The sequence below is a fragment of the Battus philenor genome, unplaced genomic scaffold, assembly GCF_028537555.1.
Source record: "Battus philenor isolate CCGP_79_NKW_IND1 unplaced genomic scaffold, ilBatPhil1.0.hap1 SCAF_6, whole genome shotgun sequence".
NCBI classification, from domain to species: domain Eukaryota; kingdom Metazoa; phylum Arthropoda; class Insecta; order Lepidoptera; family Papilionidae; genus Battus; species Battus philenor.
In genome coordinates this window covers 9,006,161-9,028,037 of record NW_027181726.1, presented here as the reverse complement: position 1 = coordinate 9,028,037, position 21,877 = coordinate 9,006,161, and the positions used below count along the sequence as shown (strand labels likewise).

The 21,877-nt window shown below is 31.4% G+C and overlaps 4 protein-coding genes across 5 annotated transcripts; 3 read left to right on the top strand and 1 right to left on the bottom strand.

Moving 5' to 3' along the window:
• Window positions 1-400: 400 nt before the first annotated feature.
• Window positions 401-7,049, top strand: Ciao1 (cytosolic iron-sulfur assembly component 1). Of its 2 annotated transcripts, XM_068773196.1 has the most exons (6): window positions 405-606; window positions 4,164-4,379; window positions 5,126-5,257; window positions 6,000-6,176; window positions 6,277-6,473; window positions 6,838-7,049. In XM_068773196.1, exons 2-6 carry the CDS (start codon window positions 4,171-4,173, stop codon window positions 7,020-7,022), a joined length of 900 nt encoding a protein of 299 aa, XP_068629297.1. In that variant the 5' UTR covers window positions 405-606; window positions 4,164-4,170; the 3' UTR covers window positions 7,023-7,049. The 2 variants fall into 2 exon arrangements, with proteins under 2 accessions (XP_068629295.1, XP_068629297.1); XM_068773194.1 differs by lacking the exons at window positions 4,164-4,379; window positions 5,126-5,257; window positions 6,000-6,176; window positions 6,277-6,473; window positions 6,838-7,049 and adding exons at window positions 2,009-2,293; window positions 2,370-2,557; window positions 2,638-3,330 and having other exon boundaries at window positions 401-606.
• Window positions 7,045-16,045, bottom strand: LOC137930099 (putative uncharacterized protein DDB_G0282133). The gene is made up of 6 exons (XM_068773193.1): window positions 15,895-16,045; window positions 11,264-11,422; window positions 9,592-10,927; window positions 8,868-9,507; window positions 7,398-8,275; window positions 7,045-7,330 (listed from the first exon to the last, which is right to left on the bottom strand). Exons 1-6 carry the CDS (start codon window positions 15,949-15,951, stop codon window positions 7,242-7,244), a joined length of 3,159 nt encoding a protein of 1,052 aa, XP_068629294.1. The 5' UTR covers window positions 15,952-16,045; the 3' UTR covers window positions 7,045-7,241.
• A 5,149-nt stretch (window positions 16,046-21,194) lies between these two features.
• On the top strand, window positions 21,195-21,548 carry sloth1 (sloth 1). Its single transcript, XM_068773197.1, has one exon. The coding sequence runs from the start codon at window positions 21,330-21,332 to the stop codon at window positions 21,546-21,548; it is 219 nt and encodes a 72-aa protein (XP_068629298.1). The 5' UTR covers window positions 21,195-21,329.
• A 1-nt stretch (window position 21,549) lies between these two features.
• Window positions 21,550-21,780, top strand: sloth2 (sloth 2). Its single transcript, XM_068773198.1, has one exon. The coding sequence runs from the start codon at window positions 21,550-21,552 to the stop codon at window positions 21,754-21,756; it is 207 nt and encodes a 68-aa protein (XP_068629299.1). The 3' UTR covers window positions 21,757-21,780.
• The last annotated feature ends 97 nt before the right edge of the window (window positions 21,781-21,877 follow it).

The following is a 21,877-nucleotide window of genomic DNA, read 5'->3' as shown; positions in this document are numbered from 1 at the left end:
ATATATATTTAAAATATTATATTTACGTTTTCCAATCAAAGTTAATTTTAAAATGAATTAAACTTAATGGTGTAGTAGATAAGTTCCAATAGCAAAAAAGCATCGGGGCAATTACCATAGTGGTTGGTATATTAGTTTACAAACTAATAAGTAACAATAAATGTTAAAGAGTTTCCATTGAAATGCATTGATGCTCGCAAGTCGTGTAATTAACAATTTCTACTTTTATTATTGACAGTACCGTTAACAAATATACAAACAATGTATCGCATTTTATATGATATTTAAAAGTTTTCTGCTGATTTTTTTTTTCAAAAAAAAATATGGTTTTCGTTAAAACATTATGAATCAGGGTACACACAAGGTACAGATCAGGGGTCTTAAAAGTGTTGACGCTAAAACTTGTATTGTCATATACTTAGGGTATTTCATCGATTGACAGATTTGAAAATATTATTTCATGTTATCTAGAGTGCATTCTGATCATGTTTTTACTTAACCAAATTTTAAAATATTAATTCTATTAAACTTTGTAAAGGTTTCGCTTACATTAATTTTAATATTTGCTTAATTTGGAGCGTTTTTCTACTAAAATCTACTGCGGAGGTAATACATATTTTTTATTTGCTTTGGCTATTTGGCTTGGTTAGATGTATTGATTTTTCCTTTAGCTATTTGGCTTGGTTAGATATATTGATTTTTCCTTTAGCTATTGTATCAATTTTCCAATTGTTTTAATATGTATTTACACATATAGTCCAGTATGTAAAAATTGTAAAAGAGGTTAAACAAGTCTAGTTAAGCAATTTAATTTATCACCTACGATAAGAGATATTACTTAGATACTTATGTTTAATGAAAAGTTTATGTTTCTTTTTGCACGATTTGATATATTTTTCTTATAATGTATTGAGTAAGAATAAATAATTCATTAATTAAAAATGCTAAGTCATATAAGTTTTGTTTATTGCCTTAAATGCCTTATATATTAATTGCCTTATATGTCTTAAACTTAGGATCATTAAAATATACAATGTCAGTTTTTGATGAATTTTGATTGAATGAAAGCTAAATAAAGCTGTGGTGTTCTCTTGTGATTAGAAAAAGTAGGAAAACTATAAAGGAATCTTAAATATTAAAATATAGCATTTGTTAATTATTAGTATTCTAATGTTATTCTATTATTACTCAAACCATTCATGCTCTCAGTATTCTTATTGGACATAATTGGATCCTGAAAGTTATGTTAGAGGGATGTAAAAATATGACCCAAAAAGTCTGTTTGAAAGTATTAATTTATAAATCTGTATGTCTTTATACAACTTATGCAGTATATTTAATGATTGCCTTGATAATCTCTGTTGTCATTGTCCTGAAATGGTATTGTTTGAAAAAGTATGTTAATATCCATACATTCTTTTTGATTCTCTGGGGTATTTTTAAAATTTGTTAAGACACTGTCAATTTATTCAGTAGTAAATCTTAACTGTACCAAAGACATGAAGACTTATTTGTCTTTAAGCATTAGGTTCTTATTAATCAAAATTTTGTTTATCATAAAATTTTCTGATTTAGAGACAATTATTCTTGATGGGGTGAAATGTATTACAATGCTTTCACCTATACACATACCTGAAATTTCAACTAAATGTTTGTTAGTTTAAAAAAAAATAAAACACCTCAAATAACAATAATTCAGCCTTATTGTCACCCCATCAAGAATAGTTGTCTCTAAATCAGAAAATTGTATGATAATCGAAAACAAAATTTTGATTAGCCTAACTAGAATCACTCATTGCACATTTTAATAGTTGATAGCTGGTGTTATATGTTATATGACACTCAAAAGTGTTGTATACATTATCTTAATGAAAAAATGAGTTTTTATTGAAATTGGATTTTATTTCATAAAAACAAATTGTTTGAAGGTCTTATGACCTCTAAATACTCTTTAGTATATTGCACACATCTTAGTCATATTATTAAAAGACATTTTTCTAAATCTAAGGAAAACCTGCAAATATGGGTAGACTAGAGCTTATGCAGTCGTTAACTGGACATAAAGGAATAGTTTGGAATGTGTCATGGCATCCTCAAGGCAAAGTATTCGCTTCTTGTGGAGAAGATAAAATTATCAAATTATGGAGCAAAGAAGGTCAAGATTGGACTGTCAAAACTGTTCTTGTAGATGGACATCAACGTACTATAAGAGAAGTGGCATGGTCGCCATGCGGAAATTTTCTTGCTTCTGCAAGTTTTGATGCTACAACAGCTATTTGGGATAAAAAGAGTGGTGTGTATCATCATATTGAAATAAATGAGAAAGTATTTATTTTATTATAAATAACAAATGTATTATATGTTATTAGGTCAATTTGAGTGCAATGCCACACTGGAAGGGCATGAGAATGAAGTAAAAAGTGTAGCATGGTCTCCTTCTGGTCAGCTGTTGGCAACTTGTGGGCGCGACAAATCAGTTTGGGTTTGGGAAGTGGCCGGTGATGATGAATATGAATGTGAAGCTGTACTCAATGCCCATAACCAAGATGTGAAAAAAGTTTGTAGCATATTAATACAATTTCAATACATTATTGTATAATATTTGAAGAAAATATAAAATAATAATTATTTTTATAGGTGGCATGGCATCCATCATTAGATATATTGGCATCAGCATCATATGATAACACAGTGAAAATGTATAAAGAGGATTCCCTAGACAGTGATTGGTCTTGCATTGCTACTCTACAATCACATGAATCGACTGTTTGGAGTTTAGCTTTTGATAAAACCGGAGAAAGACTTGCCACTTGTAGTGATGATAGAACAGTTAAAATTTGGAAAGAGTACAAACCTGATAACCAGGAAGGAATTATTGTTGAAGACAAAGAATCAGTGTGGAAATGTGTCTGCACATTATCTGGATATCATACAAGATCTGTTTACGACATAGCATGGTGTAACCAGACTGGCCTTTTGGCTACAGCATGTGGTGATGATATAATAAGAATTTTCAAAGAAGCAGATGACTCTGATTCTAATTCACCTACATTTGAACTTGTTTCAACACAACTAAATGCACATTCTCAAGATGTAAATTGTGTAGCATGGAATCCCCTAGGAAATCAAGAATTGCTTTCATGCAGTGATGATGGAGAAATCAAGATTTGGAAATTTTTTGAATAGCATATAAGTGAAAATCGTACAAAATGTGTATATTAGACAGCAAATTTGCATTGTACAACATATTACATTATATTATAATTTTATTTTGAACAAGATATATACCTGTTGAAAAATAAATACATAAGCTTATAGTTACTTAGTGGACTTGTGTTTTAATTATAAAAACACATTTGTTTATGCATGGTTACAAGATAAATCTTTTTATAGTAAAATTATTTTTCAATTTCATTACAGAATGATTTTGTATGCAAGTTTTGCTATGCATTCTTAAGGAAACTTTATCAACATTCCAAATAGCGATGCCTCACTGCTCTCTTATTTTAAATTATTAAATAATAATTCTCTATATTGTATACAAATATGTACATAGAGCCTCAAACGGAAAGTTTATATTTGCTCTTATGCTTGACATGTTATATAGAATTTAACTTATTCTGCTATATCTCTCGGAATATCTGTCAGGTTTGAGATTGTAAAGGAAGCAATTGATTACGTTTAACTTTTTTTTTTTTGTATGAAACTATTTTCGTGATAATGCTAACATAAATAAGTATAACTATCACAGTGTTTAACAAATCTGAAAGGCAAAAATGTAGGAGATTTCGTCTGTAGTAAGATAAATATTGCAGAATCATCTGTGCTCTAGAAGTACCATCATTGTTAAGTATAATAATTTTTATTTTAATCCTAAGTTAACAAATATTAACTTTTTGAAGAGGAAGAAATTTCTCCATATGAATAAGGATATGCGGCGTTATTTCTTTACTTCAAATCAGAAACAGCATTTTGAAAAGTAATGTTTGTCTACTGTATAATGGACACTTAACTAAAGATGCCATTTAATAAATCGATAGTTTATACTATAATAATATACTCAATTTCTTTATAATTAAAATTGTAAATTTGAATGCATGTTAATGTACGATAATGAAATGTCTAAAATATTGATACATATTAACTATACATATTTTTTTTAGAAAATTCATGAACAGTACATTGAGAAATTTGAATATTTTTCGAATAGGTGTAATTAAACGGTTTAATTCGTTTACACCAAACCCAAAGATGTCAAATTATGAAGGTACAGGAATTCATTTAACAGAAGTCCTTGCAGCGTTAGAAAATTTCGCTCCCAAGAAGCTCTCTGAAGTTTGGGACAATACAGGTCTGCTGGTACAACCATACACTCAAAGGTAATTACTTAATCCATTAATTTCAAATGTAGTTAAATAAACAAAATCGAAAATACATATGTGACATCGGTGACAGCAGAAAGAACTAATTATAATATAAACTAAAAGCTATTTATTTCGCGGGATATTCGTTCCATAAATATGCCGCAAAAACAGAAACCTTGAATACGCAATCGTAATTTATATGGGATACATTCCTCGATGACAAAATATGAAAAAATCAATTTGATTCAAAGTTTTGAACGTTTTGATTAATTATCTTAAGATTTGAACAATGGTTTGAAGAATTTTATAATTTTCTCTCGCGTGGCTGTTTTTAAAAGCCTGAGTCTGAATTGAGACTGACACGCAGCAGTCGCATTAGCAATTTCCCTCTTCAAAATAAGACTTCGTTCCATAAAGGGATCAATGTTTTAACAAACCTTCACTAACATTTTTCAAATTAAATGTCACGTTTCCAAGCCTTTTTTTCAATTGGCTGTGAATTTAACATTTCCCCCAAGTCGGTTTCATCTTACGATTGAATGAATATCACTTGATTCTCTCTGTTCACACCCATCTCGTCCCATTCTAATCGCGCTTTTGGCTATATTTACAGTCAAAGTTTGAACTTGCACAGATTCTCCGTCACTTTCAACAGTTCAAGCAGGCCAAAGTTGTACTAAGATCCGTTTTACTTTTTTAATTAGTTCATTTAAATACAAATGATATTTTTTTATACTGTATTATTATAATTTTTTTTTCAGACAAATTACAAAAATACTTTTAACGAATGATTTGACTGAAAATGTGGCTTCAGAAGCTCAATATCAGGGATGTGAAATGATTATTTCCTATCATCCGCCTATATTCGCTCCTCTAAAGTCGGTTATTCAAAGGTTTGTTTTGTAATTTATACCATTTCTTTATTGTACGCTATATTTAATAATAATATAAGATGGGTTTTGATATAAATGGAAATTTTACCATAAACGATTGAATTTTAATATAATCTCAATATAATCAATTTAAACTAAAGAAAGTGATAAGAAGGTGACATATGCCAGATAAGAATCTCACAGAGCCTCACAACAGCAAACTGAGATTAAACGTTCGATTTATCTCCTAAATTTTCTGTTTCGCATGATTTCAGCCGTAATACGTCTACTGCTAGACATAGGCCACTTTTAGATTTCCAGTAGGAACGGTTGGAAGTGACCTGTACACAGCGTCTTCCGACGACCTCAACACGGTCGTCTGTCGACAATAACTTTTGTGGGTGTTCGTTTTATGCTATAATTGTCGGTATGTGATCTTCACTGCAGAACCTTAAGGCCGCAGCGGCCATGGACCTATCATTATGTGCCCATTGTCGCTTCAACTTGCCAATTCGCTGGGCTGTCTGCTACGTTCTTTGGTCTATGGGTCTGCTCCTTCCTTATTTCATGTCGTAGTAAAATCCGAAAAATAACTCTCTTCGCCAATTACGCGAATTTTACTCAGTAATAAAACTAATTTATATCGCGATTTATTTGCATGTTGTATCTTCCTAAACTTGAGATTTATAAGACCTTAATTTGAATGATATATAATTTAATTATTTTTTATTCTATACATTTAAAAATAATCGCGGTGTTTCAGTTCATGGAAAGAACGCATAATTTCTTTCTTGTTGGAGAATCGCATATCACTTTATTCTCCTCATACAAGCTGGGATAGTGTACAAGGCGGGGTAAATGATTGGTTAGCGTCAGCTTTCCCTTACATTGACGCTTCTCCGATTGTACCAGGCGAAGATCCTAAAACAGGTGCTGGCAGGTAAGAAATGTGACAAATATTAAAACTGATTGTTGTTATAAAATATCTTTAAGCTATAATAAATATTTTTATGACTTGTGAAAAAAGAATGTTTTTGCAGGTTTTTAAAACTTGTACCGGACGTAACGTTAGCCGATGCCGTGGTGAGAGTTAAAAAGATTACAAGCCTGAAACATGTGCGTTTAGCTTTAGGTAGCGGTAAAAATATGAATGATGTCATTCAGACTGTAGCGTTATGTGCAGGATCTGGAGGGTCAGTATTGAAGAAGGTGGATGAATGTGACCTTTTTTTGACAGGTTAGTGTTACGAATTTTAAAGTGTGTATGTATATAGGGATCCTAGTTTCACTGGATTAGTCAAGCCAGGTTGTTCTAAATAGGCCTCCAAAAACATATATACTCAAGAAAAAGAAGTCTTTTTATAGATTAAGTTTAATTCGTTATCATTGAGTCATCAACTAAAGCAATAAAGAGGATAGATGTCTGTGCCATGTAATCCATTGTTTTATCATAAATTTTCTGCACCGACTTAAGTTTTCATTTTGAATTTACATCTCGTACCTTTATTGTTAAACCAAAATATAAAACAAACAATCCATCTAAAATGTATTTTATCATCTACAATATTTTTAAATGATTACGAAATTACTTTATTTTTCAGGAGAAATGCTTCATCATGATGTGCTAGACGCCACTCAAAGAGGCATAACAGTTATACTGACTAATCATTCAGATTCCGAGAGAGGGTTTTTACGTGGATTTTCCTCGCAACTACAAAATAAATTAAATAAACAGGTACAAGTTTTAGTCAGCAAATGTGATAAAGATCCTTTAACAACTGTATGAACTTTGTAACAATTTAAATAAAACTGTGTGTAGTAAAATGTATGTATTTTTATTAATGTTAATATAATACCTTAGAATTGTTAGGGAAAATCTTGATTTATAAAATAATTCACCGTGAGATCATTGTTACTTTTCTAAAGAGCAACATAATACACACTTCCACACATGCAATCAAAAAACTTTTTGCAATCTAACAATACAGACTAGTATGCTATTTACTTATAACAGTTGGCAAGCTCTTTGAACATGTGTTTTTGCTTTGCACACTCTCTCCTTGTTTATTATTCCGTATCGATCTGAAATCTTTTCTGAAATATGTTCATTTTATAAATGGATACGTTATTAATTAGCATCATGTGTGTACGAGTTACTTACGCAGGGCTATTTTATTTAATTGCTTGATTTTGCCTTTTTTTTCATTAGTATTCTCTTTATTTTCTTTAGTTTGATATTTTTTAATATCGGAAGTGTCTTTAGAAGAAATTTTGCGTACAGACGAGACCGTTCCCTTTTTATCATCATAATTAATGACGTATTCGCTTCGCCTTGACTTTTTTGGATCATAGTTCTCTGTTACTCGGTTGTTTTGTTTTAATGATTTGTTTATTGCGAAGTCTTGCTGGGACTTTGGTATAGAATTAGGTAAATCCTTATTCTTGGCAGAATGTTTATTATGTTTAATTTCATCTCTTTCTCCAAACTCCTTTTTATTTCTTTCGTGTTTTGTTTCCGTTTTAGTTGATTTGTCTGCTTTCAAATGACTTATTTGATTAGAATCAAGATTTGCGTGATGATGCGAAGATCTTGCTCGATGATCCTTACTATTGTTTGTGTAATCTTTTTCACGTATTTTGTCGTTGTCATTGTATTTAATTGCATCGTTCCTTATTCTTCTACTTCCGTAATGAGAAAGTTCAGGTGTAACAAGTTTTTCAGTTCTTTTTATTTTGGTTCTGGTGAGAATTTGCGTATCGTCGTTTATATTCTTTTTGGTGTTTAACGAATCACTCCTTCGTATAGTTTGTTTACGGCCACTATCAGTGTGCTTATGATTTTTATGTTCTATTCTTTCATAATTTAATTTCTGAGCTGGATCCTTTTTGTTTTGAGATTTTTCTTCTAAGTTCATTTTATGCTTTAAAGAATTGTTTTTTGTGTTTATCTCTTTCGTTTGTACATTAACATACAAATATGAACTCCCATGCGATGTTGTTTCCAAATCATGTTCCTGGGTTGCAACGTCGTCCTTTTTACTAAAATTAAAAAAGGAAATTATAAGAAAAGATTGTTTGAAAATAATTGTAACGACTAATTTGTATTAGTATTCTCCGATTCTCCGCAATATCATTTTGGCGGGTAGATAAATACAGCTGATGAGTCATATTTGAAAGTCCATCAAAGTTACGTACATTTCTGCCATACTATATGTAAAGGAAGATTGTATTCAGGTTCGAAAGGCTTTCCAGCTATCGAAATCAAATCGGAAGAAAATTATTCCAGAAACATCACATGGTAATAATAAGAAAGGCGTCTTTCTTACCACGATAAGATCATACTAAAGTGTCTACGGGATCAATTTTTTTTAAATGTAATCCTTTGTTTACTTATGTACGTTAAGCGTAAATTGTCCGACATCAAATCACGGAATGTTGTATGAATTTCATCTTACGTAAATATAAAAATATAATGCCTTCAGATTTTAATCGTCAAAATGTTGTCTTATTTGTTATTCTTAAAAAATAGAGCAATATTAATATATTGCTCTGTTTTACTTAAGTACTCGTAAATATAGAAACTAAAAACAATATTTAGCAGATAATAATAATTTAACATTAGTTTGCTTACCGAATTGAAGAGCTTATTTCAGTTTTCTTTCGACGACTGTCTTGTTCCTTATGATGTAACCTATTGACTTTTGGTGGCTCAGATATGCTGCGACTTGAAGAGGTCGAGGTATCTTGCCTTCTTAATCTGGTCCTCCGTAAGATTTTAGGAATATTTTCATCATTTTCTTGTTCTTCTATAGAATTTAAATTACCTGTTCTCACCTCTGTTTGGGTTCCACTATATTTCGTCCGTGAGCGAGGTGCGGGAACAGGCGTGTAATATGTGGTAGAAGGTATATTTTGATATTCCGGTGCTTCGTCCGATTCTATTTCGCTGCTACAAACGCTGTTAGAAAACTTTCGTACTAATTTCACCGATTCAAAGATCTCATCTTGCTCATTGTTGTTATCATAAAACTTATTGGATTTTTGTATTGATTGCTCTTCATTTCTTTCGATACCGAAATACATTAAATCGCTTTCTCTCAGTTGTCGCGAGTTAGAACGTCTTGGTGTCGGCGACTTCTGTATTGCTTCTAATTTTTTTCTTATAGAATTTTTTGAAATATTATCGAGTGATTCACAATTTGAGTTCCAATGTTTATTTACATCTACACCGACTTCTTGAAGATTTTTGAAACTGTCTTTATTATAGGTACCTGTAAAATAATACAAATTCTTAAGTTTAAGAATTAAGTGGACAAGAGCCGATATTAACGTTAAAAAGTATTTAAAAACATTACCTTCGTTTGTAGTCCTATAAGATTTATATTCAAAGATACTTGAGTCAATTTTAGTTAAGTAATCAGTGCTTTCTTTTTTATAATTTTGCTCTGCAGTAAGTTGAGCATTTATAAGCGAAACTCCAGATGCTTTACTTGCATCACTTTCATTAAATTTATTTAAATCGTTATTGTCCCCAAGTGTCATGTTCTCTCCTAAGAGATATGGCTTGGGTTTCGGTATTTTATTTTTGAGAATACTTTTTGTAGCCGCTGTATTCTCATCAAAATCTCCAGTCTCATCGTTATTAAAACTGGAAAAACCACTTTTCCGGTTTTCATGAAAATCATTTTTTTCGCCAAAAAGTGTTACTGATTTTTCAAATCTGTCACTGATAGGAACAAATGCACTCCTTCGTCGTCGGAAATCATTTGTGGGTGGTGGTTTTTCATCTGTGGCTATAATATTAACGGTACCTGTGTCAGCTGCGAAATGTAATTCGGTCTTACAAAATTCTACTTTTTTGAGTTTGCGCTCGTGTTCATCGTTACTATTTTGCGATTTTCTGGTTTCAGAATCACTTTCTACTTCAACTGTCACTGGCAGTGTGATACACACTTTACCTGAAGATTGCAAAGATATATTATTTTCACCTAGACGATCTGGCGTAATACTATGGTCTTTGACCAGCTTAGAAGGACTTCCGAGTCTTACTCTATTTTTGCTAAGCCAATCTTTAAATGTTTCTTCTTGTGTTGTAGGCTCTTTTTCTTTAGATTTTGGATATCGTGTATTTTCTACTTCGTTGACGACTTCTGATGACTTGCAAATGCCGCTATCGGTAGAAGATTCTATGGCAAATCTGTCTATTCTATCTGATATTATCTTATTTATTGGTGCCGTGTCTTCAAAACTATAGCTCTTCCTTCGATTATTCCAATCGTTACTTCCGTTTAAGAGAGATTTATATTTGAGAGTGCTCAATGTCACGGGTGCATCTAATAACGGCGAGATACTATTGTTTTTATAATTAGTTGGTTTATCGTTATTCTGGTTGTTTTTTAAAGTTTGATTTCTAAACGTGTTTCGACGAAATGTTTTTGAATCGAGGTCAATAATACTGGCATTATCTGTTGATGACGATTCTTCGCTTGGCATTCGCATTGAGTTTCTTTCAGTACCACGTCTCCATTTTGAAGGTTCTGAGATGTCTAAATCATCTGGTTCAGTTACTTTATAATTCTGTTTTTCGCCGTCTGTGTCTGTATCGGCTGCGTCTAACGGTAGAGATGATATTTCTAAAGGAGTCGATGGTAACGGTTTAGGTTCAACAAAGTCATATCCTGAAGTAATCACCTGTAAGCGATAATACAAATATTAACACAACTCGTAATATTTTACGTTCATCTTTCACGTTTGCAATTACAGAAAATTGTTTTAGCAAGGCAATTGTTATAATGTTTGATAACAATGCATAGTTAATTTACGTTTTTCAGAAAAAAGAAGAAAAAACGAATAAGTAACTGTTTTGTTAATAGGGTGACAACATTTTAAATTGAATGTAATCTGCATAGAAATTTTTCAAATATTGCTCGAAAATTGAAATATAATTTGGGGCTGAGTGTTTTAGTGTTGTTACAGCTAAAAATTTATAAAAAAAGTTAGCTTTTTAATAAATATAAAAATATTTACCCTTCGAGAGGACTGAAGCATGTAGGAGGAGGTGGGTGCCCCGGGCCCGGCGGTGGAATGATAGGCGGCCCTGAGCACTCGGACGCGGGCTCCCGGAGCACTCGCGTGTAACACTTCCATCGCCCGGGCAACTCGTTTTGTTACGCCATCTTCAATAACCTACGAAAAGTTCTTAATGTAAGAAGTGGCTCATATATGAAAGAAATCATTTATGTATGTGCATATATGTACTATTCGGAACATTAACAGCCTACTTATTTATTAAAAAGTCAACTTTTCATTGTAAAACTGCTGTCCCGTGCCTTAGGAAACATCTTTGAGGTGGAGGCTGTGGAAAAAAGAGCATGAGTTATCGAGAGCTTTAATTGTCATTAACTGGACTGGCAGAGTGGAATGGCCGGCAGTACCCCGGTCTCGCTGCGCGCATATCTATGGCGCGGTATAGAGGCTTCGGTAACACTACAGTTCAAAATTATGTAAGGAATTTGTTACTAAATTAGTGTAGTAGTAATTGTTAGTAAATTCTGTCTTGTATAAATGTTTAATATGGATTACACATGTTAAATGTTATTTTTCTTTTTATTGCATACTTTTTTTGCATATATAATATTTTGTATATTTATTTTGTATATTTTATAAATTCTTAGCTTAACAATATGTAATTGTTATTGTATCATATAAATATTGCATTTATTATTTATTTTACTGCTATAATTTATTTTTAAGTGTTATTTAAGAACTGCGTATCCAATAAAGTTCCATGTATCGGAAATAATATGTGCGCATATTTAGAAAGTTTTACTTGCATAATTCTAATTTAAATTTGTTTCGCAATTGTTAATGTAATGAAAAACATATTTTGTTCCCAAAATTTGTTCTACTCAGTGAAATAGAAGCTTAAATAATATTTAATTTTCTATAGTAATTTCGTAATGTTTAATCGTTCGCATTGTATCAGATGAATCTACTGACATCTCAGGCGAACCTGTTTGTGCGGACAGTACATTCACCAATACACCTTCTTCTGACATTTTATTACATTATATATCGCGCACAGGAAGCAACCTGTATAATCAATTACCTCTGTCCATAACTTACTTGTAATTACCAGGACATTATATTATTTTTTAAAACTCAATGCTGCCAAAAGAACGAAACTAAATATTGAACTAAACACTGACAGTTACAATTTATATAGTATGAACATGTTTTTAATTTTCTAAAATAAATATTGACGATCATTTTGAACAAAAATCAACTTGTCATTGTATTTTAAATGGTAACGATTTTATACATTTTTTTTTAAAAAATAGCTTCGTTTTTAGAATTAGCATTATAGAATATGGTTTTTCTTTATATCAGATATAACCTTAAAAAATAGATTAATCTTTCTCCTTAGTAACCCGTAACGGTACATGTTTTTGGATACCTTTTAAGTGAATCTATATTAAAATAAAGTCACGCGTGCAATTTGCACAGTGTGTGAGAGCAGTGATGACATCATTATTTAATATAACTGTTACCTCTGCCGTCTTGTAGCATTTTAAATTTCGGTAACTATTGACGTTAGTTTTTGAATGTATTTTTCACATAAAAAGGACACACCTTCACAGCCATCAGCTCTAAGGTAATAAGTTACGCATTCCCATTACGACCTTCATTTGGAATAAACAAGTATATTTATTATAGCGAGTGACGCGAGCTCCGATGCGGGGGCGAAATGAAATGCCACCTCGCGATTGCAATCTTTCCAATGAACGACAAGTTCTGGTACTTTACGTAGGTGCGAGCGGCATAATTAAATGTACAATCATACATAGAAAGGAACAGTCTGTATTTAAACTTCATTTTTAATCTATCATCTTCTTAACCAGGTTGCCTTTTTACGCATTAGAACATACAATCTATTGAAGGTGTACAAATCCCTTTTACAATCATTATTAAAACTTTTGATTAATTTATGTCAGTGGTATAATAATAAGTCTTGTAGTTTTACTAAGGCAGTTACTGCATCAAGGCCGAGGTAGTAGAGGAGGATAATGTGACGTCACCGGCCAGAGCTAACGTGACCACAATCGACATTACAAGACCGCAGTCTAGTGCTTACATTGCGTTCGTATATAACGGTTATCTTTAACAATCTAGTGTTGATTTGCCCGCGTAAATTAATCGGTCAGGGCATATTCGTCCATACAAGAATATGAAAGAAATCAACGAGGTCGGTCATTGACTCTTGCACCATTGAGAATCACGATGTAATTAATTCGTGATGACGTGTATATGGGAAAACTCCAAACACATTTAATTCATAAGATCATCAGACGTATTACTAAGAAACGATGACAATTAAATATGCTAATACGTTTTAAAATTATTATTTTATACCCATCTGAATCATCGGGAGTATTGTTTGACGTTTCAAATAATTTTTAAATCATATGAAAATAGATTGAACAGTGAAATCTTGGTCTGTTCGAAACATAGCTTATTAAATGTTTTGCTAGATGAATGAATAATGATTTGATGTAATTCACAACGATTACGTTGGTTGTGGTGAAGCCTCGCGGTGGCCTTAGCACACGATATCCGGCAGTTTGCGTACCACGATCATCAACAGAATAAACATTTTAAAAGTCGTCGCTCATTTAAAACGAAATTATTGATGAAACAACGTTTTCTTGGTATTACTGACGGAAATGAACTTTTGTTACGGCTTTTGAAATATTGATTCAATATGATCTGAGAAAAAATAATTATGATCACATCAGTCGTTATGTGCTAAAGTAATTAAATATTTATAATTGGTAATTTTTAATGATTCCTAATGGGAGTTAATAGGATTTAAACTTTCTTTGTCCCGATTGGATGAAAAAGTAGTATGCAGCGGCCCGAGCCACGGTTCCCGCGAGGACCCTAGAACTTCGCTACCTTAAAGGGATTAAGCTAGGCGCCCTCTACGCCCTGCTGCCATGAACCTGCGCAATATGTAAAAGCCTTAAATATGTAAGAGTCCTGCCCAATTGACGTTTGATATTCTTTGACTGCTCCTGATTTTGTTATTGTCACATCGTCTCTTTTTATATTTGGCATAATATTTGAGATTAGGCCAAATAAAAACAAGAGAAAATAAAAATAAAGTTTATTTATGGAATAAATAAGTGTCAATTGAACAAAAGACATCAACGCAACGGAAACTAACTTTGCAACAAAGTGAATTGAGTTCTCTTGTTGCCTTGAAAACAGTTTGCCATTTGGTTAATAATGATGCAGATACTTGTTAATAAATTAAAAGATTATTACTAAGTGAGAGTATATCAGGAAAATCCGATCTTTACTTCTGTTACTATCTATAATAATTAATTATTTAGTGATGCGCAAACCTCTAATTGAAGCAATTATATATATTTTTTTGCAAACTGTTGTATTTTGTCTAAATTAAAAGCAATGTTTTAGTTTTTATTATAGAAAATTATATCGTAATGTATTGTGGCATTGGCTTCAAAGAATGGATGGCTTCCTCGCGTACAATGCCACTTTCACTGTTTGATAATCGGATGTCAGCGCAAAAACTATTGATTAGCGCAAATGCACTAAAATTCTTCGCGTTTAACACGTTATAAATATTATGAATGCATGTAAACAAGCAGTATTCGACATCTGAATATTAAATTAATAACAAATTTTTATTACAATAAACTCACTTTCTTACTGAACAATATTTAAAAAAAAATACCATATATATATATAAATATATATACATAAATCAATTCTTAATATATATTATATATTTACATTATCACACAAAGGATGACCAGCTTGCATGTTTGTGAATTAACATGTGATATCGCGATGCGTAAGATCAATATGTAGTTAAATTTCATAATACTTAACTTTAATAGTATTACATATGTTGCATACAACCATATAGTAATACGAACTATCGCTATAGAGTTAGTTCGGGATTATTCTCTATTTGACAAATCAGTTCAAATACCTTATTTATAAAATATGTGAACATATTATTGTAGAGATTATCTAAAATTGTAAAATTATCGTTAATGTAATGAGTAGTAATAATCGATTAATGAAATTAAACACAAAGGTTAATCGAAACAGTAAAATTCGTTGTAGTTTGCAAACATCTAATCATTGTTTGGTTAAGTTTTGTGTACTTAAAATTAAAAAGAGCAATATCACTGAAAACTGGTTCGGACGGGTTAGGAAAAAAGTCGCTTACAGCATTGAACTTTAAGATATGGTTGCGAATGATTCATTTTAGGTTATTTCAAGTTAAAAGTTGTGAGTCTTGTTTGGTAATAGCTTCGGTCTGAGTTTTTTTTTTTAAGCCGTATAAGGAAACGTCCGCTTTACAGTTTTGGCAGTGACCGCTTGTAAATCTAAAATGCCGTAATTCATGTCATTCTATCAGCTTTAAATCTTTTGTAGAGATCAACACAAAAGACGCTCTAAATTCAATTCTGACGACACTTAAACCCACGCTTCAAATTTTCTACACTTTAATTATTCAAAATAATAAATCACCCTTGATATATGTTCCGAGATAAGTTTTGATGGTTTTGTTTACTTGCCGATTTCCAGCTGATGTGTTAAGGGATGTGGGTGGTCTTTACCTTTCCGTATTCGGCCTTTCCTGCCCACTCTCGCCGCCACTGTCCCGCGACTTCCATGTCGAGTTTGATTTGTTCGTATCTCGATCGCTGCAGCTACACTCGTATTTCGTGATTCGCAATAAACCAGCGCGCCAACGTTCACTCTCCGCGCCGGCACAAAGCCCACTGCCAACACTCTGTCAGAACGCAGCCTTCGCCTACAAACTGTATTTAAATATCGTTGCCTTCCGTTGGCAAAAAACCGTAGTACCCTGTGGATGTCAACGCCCACTGTAGATTTTAACTTCCACCCAGACACAGGCCGTGGCCCACGCGCTACGTTCGTTCATGCAAGCAGCAATTACACATTTTGTACAACTTTCTAATCATTTTTGATGATTAATAACAATAAATATTTAACCTAGTAGCAAAGGGTTTTTGTAGTAAATTTTTTTATATTTAAAATACCGTATTTAAGTATCTTTAAATACGTATATATATATTGACTCACTTTGTGTCTGGGACTTTATTTGTAATTGTGACTTCTTAACAACAAAAAAAACTTAATTTAGTGAAATTATTTTATTCATGTAAAAACTTAACGTGTGATAATCTAACATGACATTACAATTTATCCGTCTGAAAAATCTTTTGTAGAGTTACTGTTACATACAGTGCTTGTTATTCCAATATATGGTTGAATCTCTAACTATAAATGGTGTAATGCAAAACTGTATTTTGTTTTACTTTCCAGTATTATACTGACAATCAATAAAAGTTTAAAAGATTTATCTTAACTATTGCGAAGTTTAAAATACCACCACAAAAGAACTAATAAACTCGTTCTTCTTACACTCAGACAATTTTACGAAAAGCATCAAGTAACTATGAGACAGCTGTTTATTTTTTTTTTCTCTTCAATTCCTAATCTTCTTTCAGTAGAGTATTACGCTGTACACCAGTATAAAATGTGTCCCCAACTTAATTTATTCGTGACAGGCTATGCCTATGAGTGCTTTGTTAAGCATTAAGTTTTAGCGTAATTCCGAACAAAATATAAATTATTATATCCGTATTATTTAGAGTAGAGCAGCATGGAGATAGATGTTTATAAGTTATTGTAGGAGAGACCAAATAAAATCGCAAGGCATGTATTTGAGAATTTAGAAAATGATATAACACGAAGATTATTTAAATCGGCCGTTACCATAATGTATAGTGGACATGTTGATATGTAAAACTATGTCCACACATTTGCTCTTCATTAGGTTCGCTGTAGCTCACGTTAAAATTTAATGTTCTTAGCTAAACAATTGAGTAATCATATTATTTTATTATACTACTGTAAAATATTTATCTTTTTTATCTTGTTCAAAGCTGATTATGCTTATTAATGCCCTATTGCTTACGATTTATTTTGTCCATTTTAACTATACTTAAAAATGATACGATAAAAGTAAATGATTTTTAAAACTACTAAATGCTAAATTACACTGTTGAATACACATAAGTCTTATTATCTAACAACAATAATAATGTACAATTTTAATGTACGCTCTCAAGGTCAGAAAAACTAAAGATATAGTTTAATAATATCTCTTCATTCATTATTCCAGCTATTGAACGTCCACAGCTGGACACGGACCTCCCTGATAGATTTCTTATGGGACCGCTTGGAAGCGGACTGTACCGTCTTTACCTTAACTTTAACAAGATCGTCTATCCATCTTGTTGGATGTCCTAAGCTAAGCTTTCTGGTTCGTGTTCCACATTCCAAAACCTTACGGCCGAGATGGTCATGTTCCGCACGGTATCCCCCATCCACTGGCATTATAACTTGCCAATTCGTTGGGTTATTTCGGTTACTTTCGTTTGTTTTCGGATCTCTAAATTTCTGATTTGATCTCGTAGAAAAATTCCGAGGTTGCCATGACTGGTTGAGCGACTATGGACTTGCCGATGAGGCCCAAAGTGAAAAACCACATTTTGCTGTCGTAAGTCATTACTGGTAACACACATTCGTCGTAGACGTTCTTCTAAATACACTGCGAGATATTGAAACAGATGTTTTGTAGTTATCGGAACGCTGCTCAGTCAGTTTAGTTTCGATGATTGACCTCTGATTGAACTTGGAGAAAGTGTGACTTGACTTACCTAGGTTGACTATATGCCTGAGGTACATGTTTTTATTTTGATCATATTTAATTGCTTACTAATATTAGAAAAACCTAATATATTTAGAACAATTTCTTGCTCGAAAGTTGCCCGAATACTTTACAGTTTTCAAGAGGTGGTTTATTACTACGAGTACATTGCTTGTTTTCTTTAAGAAACTTAGTAGTATCAACAAATTTTACTTAATAATGAAAATTTCAGTAGTAAGTACGCACTATTGAGCTATCAAAGTCGCTGTGCCGCGCCTTAGAAATGCGCGGCATGGTGGGGACCGAGGAAATAAGAACATGAGCGCTGCCACCGCGAGCGTTGACAACGGACTTATGAAATAGGAGAGGTTTAATTGTCGGTAGCATTAGTCGATTTTTTCTTGTGCCATTTATTACCAACATTTTTCTCTAGACTGAATTTTAATTGATATAAGGAATTAATACAACTTTTATATTCTATATTTATATATTTTACAGTAATCACTTTTTCTAGCAATACTTTTTTTTTCTTTGAAACGTGCTTTCTTTCGACATTAGGATCACAAATAAACTCTCGTTACGCGTTCGAAGCGTTGGTTTTAATTTGCTTGACGAGCTGAAAGAATCAACACAATAATAAATGTAATTATATTTGTGTACTTATTTTTGTATTATATAATATTTATTCTATAATATTGCATAGACATTATACTTTGTAAGTATATTCAGGTTAGGTAAATTATGAAAATATATCATATGATGTTCATTCCACCTTTTTGAGATTAAAGATGTATATAATGATGTAGGTGTAAAGCTTTAAAGGGCTGAATGTGTTGTCATGTCAATAAAATGCTTTAAGGCTGTTACACCTATTTCTGATAAACCTGTATAAAGTGATCACTAAAATATTTCTATTAGAATGTGACAGTCCAATAATTTCTGGCAGTACAGTCTTCAGGGAAAGAAAGTTAACAATATTTTTTATACTATATTATCAATACATTATTATTTCTAAAACCACTGCATTTTGATAGCATTGACAGCAAATAAGCTATACTTTCAACCCTATACTTTTAACACCTATGACTAAATTATTAGTTTAGGTAACATTTATTGGAGATCGCTATTTCTAGTAAATATGATTATGAATGTGTTCTACATTCATCTTAAAACTTCAGAGTGTCAACCTGTAGCGGACAGAGAGGCAATGCAAGAAGTTAAATAATAAAAAACATGTAATGTTAAAAAACAACCACATTTTTGTATAGATTAATGAAAAAAACCAGAACTCGATCCTCTTTTCTCCGAGTTACTGTCTAGTTAACTGCATTGTAAACAAGTTATTTTTTTACTATTCACACAAGGGTTAAGTTTAGCCAACTACTTTAGTTACTTTATATTAGTTTCTAGTTGTATTAGTCAGCCAAGAGTACTTATCAGTAAAAATGGTATTAATATAATGTGGACATGCATAACAATAATTTGAACACAAATTTTGGAAATGCAAACTTTTGTAATCTACAAATGTTTACAACTGTGACACCAGAGTTGGTACAATTCAGTAATTTGACTAGCTGTAATATTATTCAAAACTAGAATATAATAGTGATAATGAGTTGTTATTTGACAGTAATATCAAGAATCATATTCATATTTGCTTAGACTATTATAAGAGAAAATGAAAAAAATTGACAAGCAAATGCATATATTTCAACAAAATTTCATTACATGATTAATTCAATTACTATGATTTTTATTTTAAAGAACAAAAATAATTGATGACATTTTACCATAATTCTCAATCTATCAGTTTTTCTTTGAAATGATTTAAATAAATATCTAAAATTGCACTATCACATTTTCTAAGATCTATAATACATAAAACTGCATCATTTTTGTTTTTGTTTCTCATATTAATAGATCTACTAAAAATAGCTACAAGTAAATCAGTTGTTTGATTACTCATGCAGAAATTGTAAAACATTTTCTGGTCAGCACTGGAATTTCTATTCACACCATTTTTAAAATATCTATAAAATAACTGTTCGCGTACACATAACTTTTCAATTTTTGCCCATTCACTTCTAGTTAAATTGAATAATAATGCAGTGATTTGTCCTTTGATAACACAAGTTATTTGTCCAGATCTATCAGCTACTTTCAAAGTAGCCGTTGATAGTCTGGATGCATTTTTTTGTAAATTGATTTTAACAGACTCTAAAATGTAGTCAGATAGTAATCCCCAACCCGTTTGATTCAATTTAATTTGTCTTCCTTCTGTTAGCTTTATCGGTGGTGTTTTTTCAAAATATTCCCGACCGTAACATGATTTTTGCTTAATATCCATGTATAATGCTTTTTAACTAAACGTTTACTGTTTATTTGCGACCCGGAGGTTCAAATTAATGATTGTTATATATTAAAATTGATAGTTAAATATGTTTATAACAAACATATCTCATCTCGTAAAATTTTAAAATAATTTTGAAAAACTTTTTCTTAAACATTTTTTAAAGACCAAGTTATTTTATCATTCTGCCATTTCAATATAGTGATTTTTTAAAAAAAATTTTGCTACGAAAAATTAATGAAATTCATCAACTATTTTTTTAAAATCTAAACAGGGAGAGAATGTGAATAATATTACTTATAGTAAACATATATTTTAAAAATAAAATAGCAATAATTCTATGTACAGTGACGACACGGCCAAACCGTTTGCCTGATGGTAAAGGTGCGTCATATTGATTATAAAATATTTCTTTTTATTTTTAAATATAAAATATTATCAAAAATACTCAACAATAGTTGTTACATCCAATATGCTGTCATGATCTTGAGACTAGACATAAAAAATCTTGTTAACCTAATATTTATACTAGCTTCGGTATTTTTATACTCTGATATACTTTTTAGTCTCGTTGAAACGATAGGACATAGACACGGTATTGTGTCAATACAACCTGCAGTTGAGGCCTACTATCGTAAATTATAACTTTTTTTTTACTTTAGACAAAGGCCTACAAGAGAATTTGTTAGTTAGTGAAATTGACGCAATGTTAAATGTCTACAAATTATAGTTTTTAAAACAATTTTTTCAATTCAGTAGTTCGAATTCATAGGAACAACTGGCTGTATTAATAAAAATTTTTGCCTTTTACATTGCAGCGTAAAAAAATGTCAAAGTTCAAGTTAATAATAACCTAATTTTATTTTTAAAGAATAATTTTATGTTAAAATTCTTTTGCTCGCTCAACTGTTCATTATTATATAAGTAATAACTAATGTCTGTTTTGCTTAGATAAGAGAGAAATGAGGATTGGTTGGTTTCATAGATTAGTAAATAAATGGCCTGGAAAAAAGGTTTTTGGAATGTATAGGTTCTTACCTATGTTTTTTATTCTTGGAGCAGCTTTAGAATTCTCTATGATAAATTGGAAAGTGGGCGAAGTTAATTTTTACAGTACTTTTAAAAGGCGTCAAGCAAAAGATATTGTGGAAGATAAAATCAAGAAATATACAGCAGTATAAAATGCCTGCGGGAGCAACATGGGGTCAATATATTTCATTTTCTCTGGCTGCGATGTTATCAATGATTGCGGGGTCGCAGATTGTTCACCAACACTACAAACCTTTAGTTGATTTAAATAAATATATAAATAAAGAACTTGAACATCTCCCTGAAAATTTACAACTAAAGATTAAAAAAGAACTGCAAGAAGAAGGTGTTTTAACTTAATTAAAGTATGTAATCCTTGGTTATTAAATAGTTAATTAGTCTTATGGTTGTTTTATTACGTTTTTAATTATTATGTTAGAATGTTATTTACTACTTTTTAAAACAATGTTATAGCAAAAAT

Coding starts and splice junctions, on each gene's coding strand:
- Ciao1 (XM_068773194.1), top strand. CDS start 2,023: ATGGGTAGACTAGAGCTTATGCAGTCGTTAACTGGACATAAAGGAATA. Junction 2,294..2,369: donor TATTTGGGATAAAAAGAGTG/GTGTGTATCATC, acceptor ATATGTTATTAG/GTCAATTTGAGTGCAATGCC. Junction 2,558..2,637: donor ATAACCAAGATGTGAAAAAA/GTTTGTAGCATA, acceptor TTATTTTTATAG/GTGGCATGGCATCCATCATT.
- LOC137930099 (XM_068773193.1), bottom strand. CDS start 15,951: ATGGAAGTCGCGGGACAGTGGCGGCGAGAGTGGGCAGGAAAGGCCGAA. Junction 11,423..15,894: donor GAAAGGCCGAATACGGAAAG/GTAAAGACCACC, acceptor AACTTTTCGTAG/GTTATTGAAGATGGCGTAAC. Junction 9,508..9,591: donor TTATAGGACTACAAACGAAG/GTAATGTTTTTA, acceptor ATTATTTTACAG/GTACCTATAATAAAGACAGT.
- sloth1 (XM_068773197.1), top strand. CDS start 21,330: ATGAGGATTGGTTGGTTTCATAGATTAGTAAATAAATGGCCTGGAAAA.
- sloth2 (XM_068773198.1), top strand. CDS start 21,550: ATGCCTGCGGGAGCAACATGGGGTCAATATATTTCATTTTCTCTGGCT.